Source organism: Perca fluviatilis, chromosome 6 (genome assembly GCF_010015445.1).
Source record: "Perca fluviatilis chromosome 6, GENO_Pfluv_1.0, whole genome shotgun sequence".
Taxonomy (NCBI): domain Eukaryota; kingdom Metazoa; phylum Chordata; class Actinopteri; order Perciformes; family Percidae; genus Perca; species Perca fluviatilis.
Window position 1 is genome coordinate 30,485,323 of NC_053117.1, and position 14,353 is coordinate 30,499,675.

A 14,353-nucleotide genomic window follows, 5' to 3' on the forward strand; every position below is an offset into this window, starting at 1 on the left:
ATCTACCCGGTCTCAATGAGTTGCAACATTTCCAGGCACACACAGCCATTGATTAGAGGGGCTTACAGCCTGCGGTCTATCAGCACTAAGGGACCGGTAATCAATTCCCTAATGCCATTTGAGCCTATTCACTGCAGCTATGATCCAGTCCATTGTTCAGATACAGATGCACACACCCACGTGGACGGACATGTGTGGATGTAGTCCTTTCGGCAACCAAGCACACACCAAATATAACCCAGATGGCCATCGTAAAAGCAGAGGACAACTCCCAAATATTAACTTACCAAGTGTAGCAGTGATAGGGCACTGTCATCTAATGGCATTATCAAAATGAGAGCAGCTCTCCTGAGGCGGACTCTGGTTCCTGATTACCTAGCAGTGGTGGACCCTGTTCGTGGCCAAATCTGATCAGCATTGCACCAGACACAGGCATGGCCGGTCAGGAACTCAGCCCAGAGGCCCCTTATCTCTACCGACAGGCCGTTGGTTCTTTAAGGGCAATGTTGTCCTCCCAGGAATTAATCTGACCGGGCTCTGGTGGGTGATTATGTTCTAGTAAATCTGAAAGGCTGAAAGGAAAGGTGGGGACCTAACTTCCTTTCTGTGCTACTTGGATCAGATGGAATAATGTTGTGAGACCTTGTACAGATCAGGGAGAGCGAGGACTGAATCTCTGAATATTCGCTTCAGGCAGGCAATCTGCTGTAACTGACTGACCAGTAACAACTTGGAATATTGTCTCTAAGAAACTTTATAAACAAGATAATTGACAGTCAAACAAATGTGTGCAATAAGAATCACATAGCCTCAGTCCTAACTTACAATAAATGGCATAATTTTGTTGTTGCTTCTTTCTTCTTTCTATCTTTCTTCTAAGCCTATATAATGTACATTTTCTGAGTTCTTTTACTTATGATATGATTGCTAATAATATTTACGTAATTTTACCTAAAGGGATACTTTGCTGATTTTAATCCAGATCTGTGTCATCTTTGTGTAGGCAGTGTGTTTGAATGAACGGTGTGTGGCTTCCCTCCGTGGCACCAGTGCATGGGGCTTGGGGCAACCGAGGTCTGTGGATATTAGCAGCCATCCGGTGGATCTCGGCTGCCCCATTCTTCCGCACACACTTTAATGCAGGACTTTTATTTGTAATGGAGTATTTTTAGAACGCGGCATTGCTAATTTTATACAAGCAAAGGATCTGAATACTTCCTTCCCTGATTATATTCCTATAATTAATATTATATCTAAAGGGGGTGCACTAGCCTGACAACCCAGACCCACATCAAGATGTTGGGTCAGGGAACTCTCCATTGGCAGGGCTCAATCCGCGGGGCGGGATAAGCGGATGTCTTTCAAATTCCTCTGCACGCAATAGGATAGCGCTACAACCAGGCAGAGCAACGCTAGTTGATAGATTAAATGTATCCGGTCGGCAAAACTCCAAACACATCTTCCTTTTTTAATAATTAAAGAAAAGCTTAACTCCAAGTCTCCAGAGTCGCGGCCAAAGCCAATTCGAAAGACCGCTGTTCGCCAGCAGCAGCCATCGTCTTTGTTTTCAAGTAGTAGGGAATTCACGCGGAACCGTCCCCTGGCTGCAAATTACATTTGCTGCCGATAGGGTGCATCTAGATTTCTAGGCTAGGGGACCACTGGATTTATAAATAAAGACAAAACGAGAGCATCATTGCGAAACGGAATGCGGCACAATAATCATTTTATCTTAATTATCTTGTTTTCATGATTGTTGGAAGCCAAAATTGTAATTGAAAATAAGATGTGAAAAATCGCCCATCCCTACTGATCAATGAAACCATTATGTGATTCTTCAGAAGAAACTGACATATATATTTGACAAGGGTGTGGAGCTTCTATATCAAACATAATATATGTATATCGGTGCTAAATTAACCAACATAAGGATCAAAACTAATCATTTTTTGTGTTTTCAAACTGATTATAATTATCATAACATATATAAACAAACCTCTGACAGCATCAGAATACATTAATAACTTCTGACCTGTCAATCAATTTGAGAGTGAAAGCAGCTTCAGATCCTTTGCTTAGAATTTTGTTGGTGATTTGACCTTTGTGTTCGCATTTGTATCATGGTTTGGGCTATTCAGTAAACACAGAGCACCAACTTTTTGCCATTAAAAATCCAGAAGGGTATAACACTTACTTTGGTGTCTGTGTGTCATCCAAGCGGTTCCCCAGCTGGAACTCGTGGGATTTGCTGCGGTGCAGTGCGGTGAAGCCTGGCAGCAGATGGATGAGCTTGCGGCTAGGTGGAGGTGGCGTGCCCGGGGCCTTCACTTTGTTTCTACGCCGCATGGGGGGAGTGCCAGGCGGCGTCATGGTGTTGACCACTAAGGGAGTCCGAGGAGGTGTGTGGCCAAAATGCCTTTGGCGGGGTGATGGGGGCAGGGAGCGATGACCATAGTCCAAGGGAGGGAAGAACCCTGTGGCCGGGCTGTCAACGGTCAGTCGATCGGCATATAAAGGGGGGGCCAGGGCCTGGGGGCTGTGGCACATGTGCTGGTTGTACTTGGACTGGACTTTGGGGCTTTGGGAGAGCTGAAACCTGATCCACTGACTGACCTCTGGCTGGCACACCGGAGTGTTTTCTTTGCCCGATTCAGAGGTGGGCCACTGGATGGACCAGTCCTGCTTCTCCTGGCTCCCTGTTAGAAGAGGACAGATATAGGGACTCATTTTACGCCACCATAACACCCGGTTGTGACAAACTGTATACAATGCACGTTCACTCTAATTACAAAAGACCATACAGTATTTTCTTGCTTATATGTAGTGTAGTATCTAGCCATGCAAATAGTTTTGGTTTAATTTGTCCACGTTTTGAAATATCTGTCTGTAAGCTTTCTGTCTCTAAACCTATACAATGGAGGTAAATACATTTTTGATCAATCTATTGATAAAAAAATTCTATATAAAAACATTAAACAGCAACATTTGTCCCAACAATGTCCCTGTTACCCTGGATAATCCATAGACCTCAACATTTCATTGGAACAACGTTCTACAGAAAGATTAGTCACTATTAAAACTGTTGAAAACGTGTTCTTATGTAAAAAGATGTTGCTGTTGAATGTAACAGATTTTACGCAATTAAAGTATCTCCATTGTAGAAATGTCAGGGGGTGATGTATTAAAACCTGGGCAAATAAAACCCCAAATATCTGCATGTCTAGATACCTCTTGTGGTGAGTGAGAAAATGTTAGTTTTTTTTAATAATTTGGGTGAACATTTTTTGTGTAATATGGTGTATCAAGTTAAACTCAAGTGGTTATTGTCATGCACCTAATACTAAAACATTCATTAGCTCTACTTCTCGATTGCAGCAGTAAGGGTAATCCTGGCAGCAGGCACACATTTACGACCATCAAATGTGCTCAATTTGGAAATGAAGAATTAACTCTGCTGTTATCTGATGTGAATGTATTAGTAGTGCAGTGGTGTTCAAATATGATGATGTGGAGCAGATTAGGCATGAATGCTGGAGCAAGAAAGTGAGAAAAATGGAAGAGTGCACCAAACAGAACAGGTCAAAGGCAAAGCTGCATGAGTCATGACACAAGCTGACTTCTACCGAAACTAAACTTTCTGTTGGATGAGAAAGAGAGAGCAACAGAGGCAAATTAATTGAAGGTGAGCTGCCAAAATGAGTGTTTTTGAGCTCAGATGACAATACTTTACCTCCATTACTGTGCAATTTATCCTCCTCAAGTTGTTCTTCAGAAAGAAAAGAAAAAAGAATGTGGATATTGATCTTGCAGAGACACAGCTAAAATAGTCTGTAACATCCTACTTGTCTTCCATCTGTAGGTATGCATAGCCAAAAGGCTCTGCAGCAAAACAAAACATAATGTTGGTAGAATTGATCCTGGGTACATCTCAGCAGATGCAGTATCTCATACATGACTCTGGGCAAAAATTTTCCTCAGCCTTCAAAAACTGCTATTGACCGCCAAGCTAAATTTGATGTAAATGTCTGTCAACAACACTGCACTTTTTTGTTTGTTTTTAGTTTTGTGTCATTATTTTTCTTCCCTGCGACATTGTCTCTAAGGAACTATAAGCATCAAAAACACAAACTTCAAACACAATATTAACACCAGCAACATCAAATGAACCATGAAAAAACATCTCCCATAAAAGGTCCCGGTGGATTGCAAAACTTGATGGAAAAAAAGCCTGCAGCTATTCCTATTCGTTAATGCTATGAAGAAGAGGCCGCGAAGAACGCTGAGTTGTGGGAAAAGACGGGTGCACAGACACAAGGGACTTGATATGCAGGGACTTTCAAGGGTCTCATTTTCATTTTTTAAATATTCTTTAGTCATCTTGACGGGGGATTCTTACATTGCTTATTAAAAAAAAAAAAAAAGTTTTAAGTTAAGTTTTCATTCACCAAAGGTTATGTTTATCGCTACAGAAACATAGCAAAACATTTAGTTTTAACAGAAACAGTGGTGCAGTTAATGTCCTGCGGCTGGGAGGGTGTACTAATTGTTAATACGTCAGCAAATTAATGTAGTTATTTCAGTCATTCTCAGATAACCTTAAAAGCAGAGGTTAACATTTATGTCAAATGGCTGTGGAACATTATTTTGTTTAAACATGTCATACTTTCATTGACTTTACTCCTTGAATAGAGTCGCAAAGTGGGAGGACTTTGGCATCTTCGGTTCCTGAGGTTAAAGTCCAGTTTAGCACTTAGGCATTGAAATCTCCTGGTTGAATCATAATAAGAAAAAAAGGATGAACATCATCAGGAAATATCTTTCTTTTCTTTTTTTTTCAAACAGTAAAAGGGTAATGCTACAGTATATGTATATATATATATGTGTATATACAGTACAGGCCAAAAGTTTGGACACACCTTCTCATTCAATGCGTTTCCTTTATTTTCATGACTATTTACATTGTAGATTCTCAGTGAAGGCATCAAAACTATGAATGAACACATATGGAATTATGTACTTAACAGAAAAGTGTGAAATAACTGAAAACATGTCTTATATTTTAGATTCCTCAAAGTAGCCACCCTTTGCTGTTTTGATAGCGCTGCAAACCCTTGGTGTTCTCTCAATGAGCTGCATGAGGTAGTCACCTGAAATGGTTTTCACTTCACAGGTGTGCCTTGTCAGGGTTAATTTTTTTGTTCATTCATAGTTTTGATGCCTTCAGTGAGAATCTACATACACACACACACACATATACATATACATATACATACATATATATATATATATATATATATATATCCCTTTCCCCTTGCGGGATTAATAAACTATACTACACTATACTTTTCATAAACAACACAGGAGACTCCCATGTGAGAACAGTGGTGAAAACACAAGAATCAGCGGATACTCCTACTTTGTGGCTCTATAGTTTTACCTATGACACATTTACCAAAACATATGTCAAAGGCTGCGAAAACAGTAATGCACACAAAACATTACAGTAAACCTAATTATGTCACTGCTCGCTGGCTGAAGTTTTTCTAATGAGTGAACCTGGTGTTGATTTTGTGGAAACTTGCTGGGTTTCACTGCTGGGAAAACTTGAGAGGTTACATTTGAAGACATGTACTCAAATTAATATTTTACATTGACTATACAGATCACATATGCGAGGATTGATTAGCCTCTGGAATATATACCCTGTTGACTGTAATTCACATCAGAAGGGTCTCTTGAGTGGAGCCGTCGCTGCTGTTCTACCCTCAGTGTGGCTGTCTGAGGACCACACTTACACTTGTACCTGAACCCACATTAATAAGAGGCCCACATCTCAATCCTAAAAACCCCTTCAGAAAGACATCAACATGTAGAAAGGACGAGTGGGCCCAAAAGACCGCTCATCTACAAAAGTGAGGGGGATGCTCAATCAAGCCTCCTTTATTAGCAGCAATAAAACCACAACAGGCCACTCACAAATGTAAAAGTTCAGCTTGACCCATGAATGACTGAAACTAATCAACAGCCACTGAAGAGTTCACACCACGGAAAATGAGAATACAGACTGGCAACAGAAAGCTGAGGCTGAAGCTTGGACAGGTCTAGAGGTGCTTAGTCTGGGGCGACAAAAGTACTTTGCCAGGATAAAGCCTGACATCCGACTTTGCCCCTCCCTGTCTGCTATCAGTGTGTTACTGTTCTCCAAATTGCTTCGTTCCTACGGGAAATAAAAACAACAACCTCCGAGCTATCAAGCTGCATGCTGAAAATGGCATGTTTTGACAAAAATTTGGACCGTGCAATAAGGCCCTCCTGCTTGGTTCTTTCGGTGAATGTTTTACAAAGAATATGTTTACGAGATTTACTATCTAACAGCAACGTGCTGGCATGTTTGCACACCGATTATGGAGAAAAGTTTTATTTTCCAAGCATGGCCTATCATCTGCAGTTAGTTCGCGAATAACATTAAACACAGAGACATGGCGTGTAAATGCCATGGTTTTGGTTGTGTCCCCCTCACAATAATGGAGGAACAGGTGAGAACCCTGCAGTTAAGGGGGGGTCGCTGCAGAGCAAGATAAAGAAAAAAAATTGTTGCTGGCCAGTTCTCCATCGTATACGAATCACCGAAAACATTCGTTGGCAACGCTAGATCGAGAGCCATCCTGCAAATGCCAACGTTTCGGGACCGATTGGTGGGGATTGCTGTGGATGAAGTGAGTTACAGCGATACACTGGTAATAGCAAATTATGTTTAACGATGTATAAATCAAATGTAAATAGCTCACCTTACTATATTGTGTAAACAATTAACTTCAATTAATATTTTATGTGGCATTTTCTTTTGCATGGAATTAGTCATCCACAGCTCGCCTTCCTACTGTACGTGCAAATGTTCCGACAAAGTTCTTTCCCATGACCATTTTGCAGAGGCAAAATCGCTGCATTCGGAGCTTAATGTAAATGAGTGTTTTTTTCTCCTATTCTAGAGTGTATGTGTGGTGTAGCCAGACCTTAGTGAGACAAAGAGGTGCTTAATACCGGACATACGAGGTGCCAATTTGTACTGTCCATTTTAAAAATTAGCATCTTGCGAAATGCTTTTGACAGTGCTTATCAAGCTGATACCCAAGTGAAATTTCTCTGCAGGAGAAGCAATGAACTTGAATCACACTCATGAAAACTGTTCATCAAGCGCACTAGTATCTTAGCAACTGCTTCAGCAAAATAGTAACAAGACTTGACTTGATGAATTTCTTGTTTCACATGATCTCACCTAAGCAAAAGCCTCAGGCAAATCAAATAAAAAAAACTCCCTAAATGAGATGAAGAACACAGACTGAGCATGACTCCTTTGAGAACTGCGATTTCAGTTAATTTGTGTGGCTTGTGCTTGTTAGAGAGTACGTTTTAGAAGTTACTTTTCATGAAGAGCTTTGATAAAAGTCTTGTGGTTTATTACAACTTGTAGAACCCATTTCAACAGAGCCGTAGCCTGCTGATATCAAGGTTTGACGCTATGAGTACTGTATCTGTGAAAGCACCCCTACTGCTTCACATTACAATGTCGCTTTTCTTTTACTTTATTGCTACTTTTCTTTGAGATGCATTTATATTTAAACTGTATCATAGTACAAAATGATCATAAAAAATACACAATTTTCATTTTAAACTGTACAAGAAATGATGATGCTTTGAGCAAGCAATCAATTCAGCAAAATCACATTCTCCAGCAATAATTTCCTAATAGACCAATCTTTACTCCCATGTATTGGCAAATGCTGTTTGCATTTATGCAGGACTTCAGATGTAATTTTTGGAGCCTCATCATCATCATCATCATCAATCTTCCATTCTCTCCTCTCACTTGAATAACCCTGCATCTCCACATCAACTGTCAAACCAAACAATGTACCTGAAGCCTTTAGCTTCTCCTCTGCTGTGATTAATGCAAATGGCACACCCCAACACCATTAATGGGGCAATCTTAACATGCGGTGAGGCTTTGAGAAAGGCAGATAACAGACTCTTAATTGGACTAATTACCTTGAGGTGTGTTGCTTCTTTGGGCTAAATGGCAGTGAAATGCCACCAGGACAAAAGCTGGTTTATCTTACTGCCACTGTAAACAGGATTTGGCGAAAAGGGCAATGGCTGTGTTCAATAGATGCAGTGTCCCTTTTTTAATCTTGACACTTTTAAGTTGAGGGTTTGTGGACATTCTTGCAGTGTAATCAGTGGGGCTCAAAGTTAGACTCTGCTAATTAGTTAACAGCTAATAAGGACCACCCTGGGGTGTTCAGGAAGATGGGTGTTGGGGGTTCGGTCAATGCTTCTTTTGGTCGTTTTCCTTCCCTGTTGCATCTGCTCTTTTCTTCTCGACATGACGTTTCTTCTTCACCTCCTGTCGTCATTGCCTCTTTCTCACCCTCATTTTCTCTCATGTAATTCCATGTTCCCTCTTTCCCCACATGCCTCCTTCACTTTCTTTTCCTCTCCTCCTCTTGCATATCCTGTGCCTTCCTCTCCTCATCTCTTTTTTTTTTGCTGATGACATTTGAAGCCAATTAGGTGTTTGCACGCATGTGAAGCTGTCTCAAGGCTGGGCATGGGTACATTCCTTTTAGCTATCAAAGATTACAAAGGAAAAGCACCAAGGAGACCTGCCGTGCTGAGCAAGATCAACACTATTATCCTGATCAACAGAAGGACTCATATTCAAGAAATTGTCCATGTGAAAATGATTGTGTGCGTGTGTGTGTGTGTGTGTGTGTGTGTGTGTGTGTGTGTGTGTGTGTGTGTGTGTGTGTGTGTGTGTGTGTGTGTGCGTGAGGACTCGTCTAGAGGGACGGGCTGGATAATGTGTGTATATTGCGGCACACAGGACCGACCGGCTGCCTCCGAATTGTATGACTCATCCACATCGTGGACTGCAATCCCAAGAGCCTGTAGTGAAAAATTCTATTAACTTGCATTAGTTTCCTTCCTCCACCGTTACAGAGCAACATATATTCACTTATTATGTTCTCTATTGCTCCGTGATGTTATGTGATGTATAAACTGCCAAGATTGTAAAATGAATGTCCATGTCTGCCAAATTTAAAATAATTCCTGATGACTCATAAACTGGAACAACATATGTAGCATAAATCTGTAAATCCTTTAAAAATATAATTCTAAACAGACTCAAGATGTAAGAACATCCTCTGCTTCTTGCTTAGCAGTGTATAAGTACTAAATACTCTCATGAGGCTGTGTAACCCTTAAAAACAGGCACGTCTTCTACTCTTGCATGTGTACATGCTGACACACAGGTACTTGCACAATCCCACAGACAGATGTGCAAACGTGGCAATGTTTCGAAGCTATGACATATCTCCCTCTCCAAGCTCCATCTGGTTAAGAATATGAAGAAAGCTGCTGCACAGCATGTATTTCTCTAGGCTGAAAGTGCCTCTCTCCGCTCTGCATGGTGGTGGTGTTGCTGTGGTGCATTCACACATCTCAGCCAGCCCCCCGTTTAGAGAGCCAATTAGTGGCTCTATGTCGCCAGAGCGTGCCTTTGGAGAGCCAGAGAGGGAAAGGGGGTGGGGGAATGAGGGAGGGGAGTATGGTTGAGGCAATGGGAAAAGAGAAGAGGCAGAGAATAGATTGATAAACAACAAGCTGGATGACAGGGGAAAAAAAAGGTAGACAGTGAAGAAATGAAACAAACACAGAGAAAGACACAAACAGACCAAACCTTCACGGTAAACTCTGAAAGTAGCTGCTGGCAGTTTCTTGTCCATACGAGATGTAACCCTTGATAGTACTAGTGCCTACCTAACATACTTGCTTTTTTACAGAGCTTTCAACCACATCCTCTTTTCTAGTGGATGGAGTTGGCTAAGTGTGGCCACTATAACACTTTGTCCATGTGATAACAGGTGGTCATATATGTGGGGAGATCGTAACCCATATCTCTGTTGAAATTTGTAAGATGTAAATTGCCTTCATGATCTTTAACCCATTCCCAATCTATGCTGGTCAATGCTGTGACTTTTACATCTGAAATTCCTACAACAGCTATGACTTGGGAGGAAATGTAATATATAATCTGTAACAATCTTTTTGAATTCAAAGTTCGCAGTGTGTAAGTTCAGCAGGCCGTGCTTTGTACGCCATTAAGAAGGAGGGGGCTTTCCTTAATATGCACCCATTGCATGTGCTGTTGCCCTCTGATTAAACAAGCCGTTCAATTAATTCATCCATAAATATATGAAAAGTACAGCACTACCACCCCAATCTACCAATGCTGATTACATAACATAGTACATAAATATCCATAAAATGAAAGCGTAGCAACTCCCCTGTAGGGGAAACTGGAATATGAAATGTAATAATGTAAGGAACACTATAGAGGTCAAAGACCATGGACAGCAACTGAATGGATCAACAGTCATCGAGCAGGAGTTCAGTGGAAGGCCGGAGAAAGATCAGGAAGGCCATTCACATCGGACCATTTTTTAACAGACAGGGGTTTCCATGTTCCATTCACTTGATAACAACTGAGCTATCTCCATCCAGTGAAGAAAGTCAGATGCAGTTGAAAGCTCCGAAAAAACTAGCTGACCTTGACTGAAATATTTTGAATTTATTTGTCACGCCACTGTTTCTTAAATGAAGAATGAAGCTTCATGCTCACCTTTAATTTAACTGACAGAAATGACAGTTTGATTATAAAACACATGTTAAAGTGCATAATGCAGTGCTGTAGAAACTGACAGTACCGTCTATAGTACTGCAAATATTTCAACTCACGCCTTGGAGTGAACGCACCACTAGACGGCTAAAAATTAGTTTATCATCAATCATTTACCAGCAAATTCAACACCTGCTACAGGAAAGAGTCGTTGTTAACCAAATCATTCTTACAGTGTTTCTCTATTTCAGGCCAATATGAGAGGGCAATGGGTTGGGGGCTTTGGGCAGAAGATAGTTAGCATCCGGACAAATCTCTTCCATCCCAGCTTATCATGTTAAGAAGCCTGAGCTTTAGTTTTAGCAGGAAGGCTGGTCATAGCCACGTTATGCCCCTGGATGTGAGGGTCTGGGACTCTTGCAATGGAGCATTAGGAAACAAAGGTCAAGAGTATACATCAATATATATCAGATAAATTATTTAATATTTAGTTATTACCATGTCCACTTCTGATTAGAAAAAGAATATCTACACCAGGTGCATGGGGGGAAAAAATTTGAAAAATTTAGATGCAGTGTGCACAGAGCCAAAGTCGTAGACAGTGACGGCAAAAGAGAGCTGGTCTCCAAAAACGCCTAAAGTCTGACTGGTCTGAACCCAGCTGGACTGAGACAGGGGCGGCTGGGACTCCCTGACCAGGGGACGCCTGCCTGTCTGTCTGGCTGACTTTCTGGACAACTTCCGCCTCCATTCCCAATCAAGCCGATGATACAGAAAAGAAGGTTAGAGAAGCACACAGGTGGCGAGCAACTCCAGTAGTCTGACAAACAAGCAACAAAGAGGTGTGAATGTTTCGAGAGGATAGCTAAGTACCTGCCGAATCACAAAGAGCCTGGATTTGTAAAAGACCGGTTAGTCTATATGCCTGAATCCTTATTCATTACATAAAAAAAATCTTTGGAGAAAAGCCAAGTTAAACCTCCTCTTATAAAACCCTCTTTTAATATAGCACAGTTTTGTTAAGGGCACATTGAAGAAAAACTACTCATCAAGTTAATTTGGTTAATTATTCAGCAGAGCCTTCCATCTAAAAGGACATCTGTTACAGAACAGAGTGTCTGTGCATGTGTGTGTGTGTGTGTGTGTGTGTGTGTGTGTGTGTGTGTGTGTGTGTGTGTGTGTGTGTGTGTGTGTGTGTGTGTTTAATTGGGAGTGAAGGAGAAACGAATATGTTATCGAACAGGTTTACAATTTTTGTGATGATCTACTGCCACCTTCTGATTCAAGTGTATCACTGCAAAAGCTTTGACTTAACATACTGAAAACAAAGTGCGGTCTGCAACGCCACCTGGTGTGCAACCATGAAACAAAGAAATGCACTTGTAGTATCACAGTAGATGCCTTAGCAAGTCCTCACTGTTTGTAAAAGCCACAAAAACAAATACTTTTCGACCATCTTTGAATTGAAGGAGGTAGAGTGGGGGTTAGCAGTTCGATCCTAAGCTCCTCATGCCCACATGTCGAAGTGTCCTTGAGACACTGAACCCCAAATTTCTCCCGATGGTCAGGCCAGCGCTTTGCATGGTAGCTCGCTGCCAGCGGTGTGTGTGTGTGTGTGTGTGTGTGTGTGTGTGTGTGTGTGTGTGTGTGTGTGTGTGTGTGTGTGTGTGTGTGTGTGTGTGTGTGTGTGTGTGTGTGTGTGTGAATGGGTGAATGAGAGGCACATTGTAAAGTGCTTTGGATAAAAGCACTATATAAATGCAGTCATTTACCATTTATTTACTTCGCGGACAATATTTGCAATTATATAAACCTCTGCAGCTTCATAAATGCTCAATAAAATAAAATGTTGTTCACTGTAGCTCAACATGTGCACATGAACATACAGTACATCAACAAAGGCAAATATTTAGAGAGCTGCTTTTTGTTGTGGTAAGTGGAAGCTTTTACTGACGTTATAATGCTACATTAAGACCACAGACCATTAAGACTTCAGGTCACTGAGTTTTATATTTCAAGTTTCTTAGCCGTAAGAGGTAAGAAGGTATTCCTACTGTATTTACTTTGTTGTAGAGGAGCGGTTGGACAAAGGCTTCATATACAGTACCAGCCATTAGAGCAGATAACGTGGCACAACATGGAGTTTAATTCATTTGTCTTTTACAGAAAAACTAAATAACAATTGATCTGCAAATCAATTTGACTACATATTGACAATGCACTGCTCAGAAACTTGAAATTCAAAGAAAGGATTGGCGAACCTGAAAAGCTGAATGGGAAATGACGTTTTCACTAGAAAAGAAACTCTATTTAAAGCAGGAAAAAACAATAACTATGTGGCTATAGGTTTTAACCCCTACAAAAGTAACTTGGTCTTCTTTTCTGCACTATAAACATGTGACTCAATGGGTGGATGAAAACACATGCATCACTGCAGGATAATAGAATATATATACGTATATTTAAGGGTTCTTAAAAGGCTCTGCATGTCCTCAGGCTGATTAGAGCTCTGCTCAGGTTGAATGTGAGTTGATAAATGTGATTTATATATTAAGTCCTTGTACTAATGAAAATGTAAAGAGTAAGTTGTCAATTCTAACTGGTAAAAAAAAAATCTAATAATGAATACATTATGATACAGTTCAATTAAACAACTACTGTAAAGGAGAAGCGGTGCAGTTTTAAAATGATGTCAAAAGAGCAAAAAGACCATCATACATGGTATTTTTTGCTTCATATTTGACATTTTGCCCATTCCAGACAGGAGGTTTGCTGACTTTTTTAGGCAAACACATGGCTTTCTGCTTCAAATAAGTCTTCTTCTTTTATATGATCACATGAATGCATGACACAGGCATTTGAAGTAACACCCCACAAATATTTTAAATTGCTATCAATGATTGTTGCAATAATGATTCATTATACCATAGCAGTGATTTTTTACATCATCAAAGCTGTTGCTCTAAACAGGGGTCTTATTTCTGAAAAACATGAATTGTCTGCCTCACAAGTAGTTTCAGTAGATTCTAGGCTAAACATATGAAGAAAATAGTGCCACCTACCGAAACACAAACATACTGGGCATACGGTGTATTTAATAAGTTATCTCTTGGACTGGCAGTGAATTAACACCACAGCAAAACTAACTAGCATATATGTATGTATTTTAACTTAATGAATGCTGAGTTAATTAAGGTAACGTTTTCTGACTGTTACATTCTACAGATGATGACTGCTGTAAATTCTAGTCTCGTTTTTATAGTTCATTAATAAAGGCATAATAAATATACACAATGGTTTTGGTGAGGGCATGAAGAATTCAAAGATAATGTCACAGATCACTAATAAACTTTGTTTTTGTGACATAAAATAATGAACTTTTATGTATTACAAAGCTTTCTTTTTTAATATCCGCATCATTTACACAAACACAATCATCTGAACACTGAATACTATATTACTATATATATTGAGATAATACTATTTTTATACACCTTATTTTCTTTATATTAGGGTTTCATTTGTTGTTTTGTTGTTAGGGTTAGTCTTTATTTAACACTGTGGCCTAAACTATACTACAGACTACACTCTTGATAAGTAATAGATACACACATGATAAAAGGCAGCTACTGTATATCTCATCTCATCATCTCTAGCTAAAAAACAATTCAC

The 14,353-nt window shown here is 40.2% G+C and overlaps 1 protein-coding gene across 2 annotated transcripts in view; it reads right to left on the reverse strand.

The window, feature by feature from the left end:
* The window catches only part of ksr2 (kinase suppressor of ras 2), a 103,919-nt gene that overhangs the window by 67,808 nt on the left and 21,758 nt on the right, over positions 1-14,353 (reverse strand). The window contains exons 4-5 of one of the 2 annotated variants that reach the window (XM_039803687.1): positions 3,731-3,766; positions 2,195-2,696 (exon numbers count right to left, since the gene is read on the reverse strand). In XM_039803687.1, the coding sequence (XP_039659621.1) occupies positions 2,195-2,696; positions 3,731-3,766 (538 nt within the window). The remainder of the gene's footprint in view (positions 1-2,194; positions 2,697-3,730; positions 3,767-14,353) is intronic. The other variant, XM_039803689.1, reaches the window with a different exon arrangement.